Source organism: Molothrus aeneus, chromosome 2, assembly GCF_037042795.1.
Source record: "Molothrus aeneus isolate 106 chromosome 2, BPBGC_Maene_1.0, whole genome shotgun sequence".
Taxonomy (NCBI): Eukaryota; Metazoa; Chordata; class Aves; order Passeriformes; family Icteridae; genus Molothrus; species Molothrus aeneus.
In genome coordinates, this window is record NC_089647.1 from 76221015 (window position 1) to 76227014 (window position 6000).

The following is a 6000-nucleotide window of genomic DNA, read 5'->3' on the forward strand; positions in this document are numbered from 1 at the left end:
CATAAGTTGTCCAGGTTCCCTGAAGACATTAATTCAATACAGTGTATCCCACCAACAACCTTTTCATATTTTCCATATGGTATAATCAAGATGCTGCCCAAGCTGACTTGAGTTCATAGTAAAAAGGAAAAAAGTTAAAACCACCAAATACATCACCAGAATAAATGTTTCACCAAATCCCATGTAAATAATTCTTACCAAATCCATTAAACTGCTACAAATATCACAGCTAAACAGATCATTAATAAACCTAATTCAGAAATGCTAAATATTTTAAATTGGCCAATTAACAAGAGATGTTGATTATTCTAAATTTAAAACAACAAGTAATGAGAAATTATTTAAAAAAAAAACAGATTGAAAATAATTCAAGGGAGGATTTAGAAGAAAAAAAGCAAGTACTTGATTTTTTAAGTTGCCTTCTAGCTTTAACACTTTACAACTCTTCTGAAACATTAAACTGTATGTTGGGATACAAGTCTATCATTGAATTCCTTTATAAATCCAGATTTTCAGCTTCAAATCTAGGAATTCTTTAGCTTTTATGAAAATGTTTCTACTTAGAAAAATAAACAAACAATGCTTTCATTTCCTGTTTATTCATCCTGTCTACTCTTGGCATCACTGGGAGAATAACTGAAAAGTCAATTGCCTCAACCAATCCTTTTTCAGCCAGATGCTTTAATTTACTGAAGCAGTTGTTGCTACATCAGTTTTAAGACATCATGACCATCCCTCTACATCAATCTGTCTTGACATGCAGCAGTTAGGACAGAACTCATATTCCACACCAAAGAGAGGACCAACTTCTCCTCAGACGTTATGTATTACACACCTCACTAAACTGTGCCACTGCAGCCTTGCAGTACCAGGTTCTTGACTCAAGCCAAGCAGCTTCTTGTAAACATCTAATGTGGACTTCCTGCTCATGAAGAGCATCCATTTCCTTGGATTAAGACTACCCCAACTACGACTCAACTTTTAGGAAAACACCTTGGTGCCAGAACCTCAAAATTTCCTGTGTTACTGTGTTTTGGCCATACAGATAAATACACACATTAACTACTCAATATACCTCATTAAAGTAGTATTTTAGTACAGTCTCAAGGTTGCCAACTACCAGCATCTAACAGTTCATTGGCATGATAGGTCATGGAGATCATCCTACTGTAATTTATTTATTCTTAATCACAGAATTTATTCTCAATCACAGAAAAAATTTATCCAGGTGAAGTAGGTATTTAACTAACAGCTAATTTCAACAGACATCTGTGTCACTAATAATAAATGTCATTAAAGCTTCAAACCCCTTGGAAAGTGTGTCTAAACAAGCAAAAAAGAGATGACTGATAGAAAACCCCTGACACATCATCTAATACAGCAGTCTTATCTCAAGGCAATACCAACTGCATCTAAACCACTCCTAGAAAAAAAAAGAGTAAGTTAAAAGTGACTTCTGGAGGTCACCTTATCCAACCTGTTACTCAGAGATATAACTTCAAGGCTTGCCTAGGTTGCTCAAGGTCTCATGCAGTAGAATTTTGAATTATCTGAATTAATAGATTCCAGAGCCTCCTGGAGCAGTGTTTCAGTGTTTACCCAATCCCACAGCAGAAACATTTCCTCTAATATCTAACCACAACTTCCACGATTCAACTTCTGCACTTGTTTTTTTTCATACTGCTGTGTACCTTCAGGAAGGGCCTGGTTCCACTTCCTTTGCACATTTCCCTATTCGGAAACTGCAGATACGAGGTCTCTCCTTACTCCTTCTTTTCTCAGGTTCATTCACAGCTCTCTCAGCCTTTCCTCAGAAGTCTCCACCTCCCTAAGCACTGCAGAGATCCTCTCCTAGATTTGCTCCAATGATGGACTCTTGTCTTTCTTTTCTTTTCACAGGGAGCCCCAGCATGGCCCCAGTACTCCAGATTCAGTCTTACAAGTGCCTCATACAGTGGAACAAACACTTTGACTTGTTGGCTACCCTCTTGCTGCTGCAACCTGGCATGTAGCTGGCCTTCTCACTGCTTGCAAGGATCCCCATTCTGTCTCTCAAAAAACCAGTTCTAGTCAATCAGCACCAAGATTATGCAGTTGATGAGATTATTCCAGCCCACATGCAGGGTGCAGGGAGTCTGTAAAGTGCCTTTGCTGTTTCTGTTGGCCTGTCTCTCCAGTCTGCCAAGGTCCCTCTAATTACAGTCCTACCTTCCACATTCTCCTCCCAGTTTTGAGTCATTCCCAACCTTGTGGAGAGTGTAACATGTGCCACTGTCCTGTGGGCTGAAAAAGACCTTAAACAGCATTAGTCAACAGCACTTGCCACAACAAATGCTACTAGCAGCTGACCACAGGTCAAATTCTGCACCTACTTCCATTTTCCATGTCCCCATGCCTTGTACAGGATGGCTTTTAGCAGCATTCACCACCTGGGCATTTTGTTCTCAGTGACTCTCTCTGGTTTTGCATATAGTCCTGACCTTAGGATATTAACCTCACAGTAATTTTTGGGTCCTTTTTTTCATTTTCTCAGTTGATACTCTATAATTAAAATCACAGCTCTTTCTACATTTTCTGCTTGTACTTTTTCCATCCTAAAGAAACAATGAGGAAAACAGAGGGAGACAGTAAAGTCAACCATCACATTTTACTCAGTATAAAAGCACATCATGGAATCAAGAGCAGCAAAATTTTGTTTACCATGCATGTCCCTGTTCCCTTCCTAGTAATCCTTTAAGTCTCCTGGCTGCTTGGGGCACTGCTGAGCATTCAAATAATGTTATCAGATGCACATTTTTAAGTTGTATTCAGTCAGTCACAATTGCTGAAACATGGTGTTTCTCAAGTTCTCTCTCCCATATACAGCGTTTTTCATGTACCTGCATTTCGCACTGTCATTTTCTACATGATCTTTCTACAATTTGTTAGCTTATGACTATTCATCTAACATTCAATTCCCCTCAAGTCCCTTCCAGTGGCAGTGTTAGGTGCTTGCACTCATGCCTAAAGAGTTGTACTGTCCTGTAAATAAAGAGCAGAATGAAGAAGCCTTACCTTGTTTTGAAGCCTTTTTCACCTTGTTCATCTGTTGACCTACCAAGCAGGTCTAATACTGCCCAACCTGGTGTAAAGCCCCATCAGTCTCCCAATTTCTCATTACCATGGACATTTCTGTAAACTTCTCTCCAACATTTCTTCTGGAGTGGCTTTTTATGTTTTTTGTTTTTTATGCTTTTTATGTTTCTTCTGCTGGATTTTATGCTTTGGTCTTCTCCCCAAATTTCCAAAAACTTAATATTCTTCTGTCCAATCATGCAAGGCTTTTTTAGTCCTATTTGGTCAGTGATAAACCTTCATTCTAAAACATCAGTATTGATGCTAGAAAACAGTCTCCATGCTATGTAAAAGTATTAAACCTTTTCTGGTAATTCTTTAAATTTTTCCTTTAGCATTACCTAGCATTCTCATTTTAGTTATTTCTGTGATTTTTTGCCCTGCAAGCACCCATCTTACAGAAAACATGAAGTCTCAATATCCTATAAGCTCTTGGCAAGTCATGTAAGCAGGTAGGTATCTTTTATCTTAACACTTCTGTTTCATATTGTAAGAGCAGTTCAGTCCATCTTGTCTTCCTTTTTTTTTGTAAACAAGTATTGCTCTTAGAGGAAAATATGCTACAACTTTCTGAAAGAAACCTACCCAGTAAGCAATAATGGAAGAGTCAGGCTTGATCTGCCTAGAACTAATTAATGTGTTGTGTCTCAAAGTTAAATACAGCACAAGATAACATAATAAAAACCAGCATGCTGTTTAACTTACCTCCTTGCTTATAAACTGTCAATTCCCGCACAGTTTCCAAGAACTGCCAAAACTTCTCATTACCATCTTCTGCAATAAATTCACTGTTTAAAAATAAAAATTAATTGTCCACAGGTTGATTCTGTCCAAAGATGTACCACAGCAAAAAACCTTGAGTTGTTCAAAATAATAAATACCCATCAGCAAACATTAGATATCCAATGAATAACAACCATCTCCAGAGCATAAACACTGAACCGAGCTGTATTTTGGTCAAAAGATATTTTGAACAGAGTACTATCACCCAAACTCAACAATGACAGCTGTAAAGCATGCAGACTATTCTCTTGTTAAAGAAAAGCCCCAAAACATTCACTTTATTTTTCCACAGATATTCCAATATACACTTATACATTAAATCAATTCAGTACACAGATTTTATTAAATAGTAGCTAACTATACAAATAAGAACACCCTCTCTGTCAGGCTATAGTTTCTCATTAAATTACAGGCTTTCATCAATGACATCTCCTTTGTATGGAGGGAGACTGTCAATCCTTGAAACACTTTCAAACATGGGTTAATCCTTACAAACCATAAAAGGTAAGGTTTACTTTATACTAAATACCACCCTTCCTTTTTTTTTCAAACTGGAAGAGGCAAAATTTAGGTTAGATATACATAAGAAATTCTTTACTGTAAGAAATTCTTTACTGTAAGGGTGGTGAGGCACTGGATCAGGTTTCCCAGAGAAGGTGAGGATGACACATCCCTGGCAGTGTTCAAGGCCAGGTTGAATGGGGCTCTGAGCAACCTGGTCTAGTGGAAAATGTCCCTGTCCATGGCAAGGGGGTTGGAACTAGACAGTATTTAAGGTCCCTTCTAACCCAAACCTACCTGTCATTCTATGATTTACAGGTAACATTTCTAAGGTTTGTGGTTTTCCTTACAGGAACATCCTGCTTATGTCTACCAAAAAGTTCCATTTGCTAGCATGACTGTATTGTTTTCTAATCTTTACTTTGGAAGTTTGCCTCTCCTTTGATTATAGAAGCTTGCTGTTCTACCCTCCATGGGTGTTCTCCAAACGGCAGCAATAAGTTTAAAAACAAAATAAATTTAAGCCAAATGGGCAGGGGAGCCACAAGCATCTAAAACTGGAAAACATTTTCCCTTTCTATTGTGAATCACAGAGTGGTTTGGGTTGGCAGGGACCTTAAAGATCATCTGGTTCCAATCCCCTGCTATGGGCAGGGACACCTCCCACTTGAGCAGTTTGCTCTGAGCCCCATCCAGCCTGGCCTTGAACACTGCCAGGGATGGAGTATCCACAACTTCTCTGGGCAACCTGTTCCAGTGTCTCACCACCCTCACAATAAAGGATTTCTTCTGTACATCTAGTCTAAACCTGCTCTCAGTTTGAAGCCATTCCTCCTCATCCTCTCACTGCCTGCCCTTGTAAGAAAGGCTCCCTTCCCCATCTTTCTTGTAGGCTCCCCTCAGGAGGCTGAAATTAGGCCACCGCAAAGCCTCCTCTTCTCCAGGCTGAAGCTATGATTACAAGTTAACAATACCTTTTAAAAGTATTTCACCGTGTTTCACTCTCACATGTTCACATCTACACCAGTATCTTTATGATCACTTAATTAACGTGCAAACTACTTGGAGGCAGACGAAGATGTTACCCAGTGGAAGGCAGGGATGGTGTAATTGGCATTACATATCCTTGACCCAGCGACCTGCAAAACGCCTGAGCAGGGAAAATGCGAATTTACGCTTGTACAGCTCCCTCACAGCGTGGGAGAGCCTTGCCAGCACGGTCCACAACACTCTCCGAGGGGAGAAAGCAGTTAAGCCTCACAGCCAAAAACTACTTTAACACACCCTTCGACAGAGAGAAACGCTGCCAGCCCTCCTTCCCGCTCAGCGGAGGGAAAAGGGGGTCCCTCCGCCCTCCTGCTCCCCAGGAGACAGCCGGGACAGGGCGGTGCTGGCAGGAGGAGCAGAAGGAGAAAGAAGAGGAGGAGGAGGCTGCACGCACCTCGCCTCCAGCAGCAGCGGGGTCGCCGGCCACTTCGCCGCCAGGCTAGCGGTGACGGGCTGTGAGGAGGAGGAGGCCGGAGCGGTGCCGCAGGGGCACGGCCGGGCACCCAGCAGGGCGAGCAGCAGCGCACGCAGCAGCAGCGGCGCCCAGCCCGCCAT

At 41.0% G+C, this 6000-nt stretch overlaps 1 protein-coding gene across 1 annotated transcript in view; it reads right to left on the reverse strand.

The window, feature by feature from the left end:
- Window positions 1-6000, reverse strand: part of UGGT2 (UDP-glucose glycoprotein glucosyltransferase 2) — a 75145-nt gene extending 69145 nt beyond the window's left edge. The window contains exons 1-2 of the mRNA XM_066545114.1: window positions 5840-6000; window positions 3820-3902 (exon numbers count right to left, since the gene is read on the reverse strand). Coding sequence (XP_066401211.1) covers window positions 3820-3902; window positions 5840-6000 — 244 coding nt within the window. The remainder of the gene's footprint in view (window positions 1-3819; window positions 3903-5839) is intronic.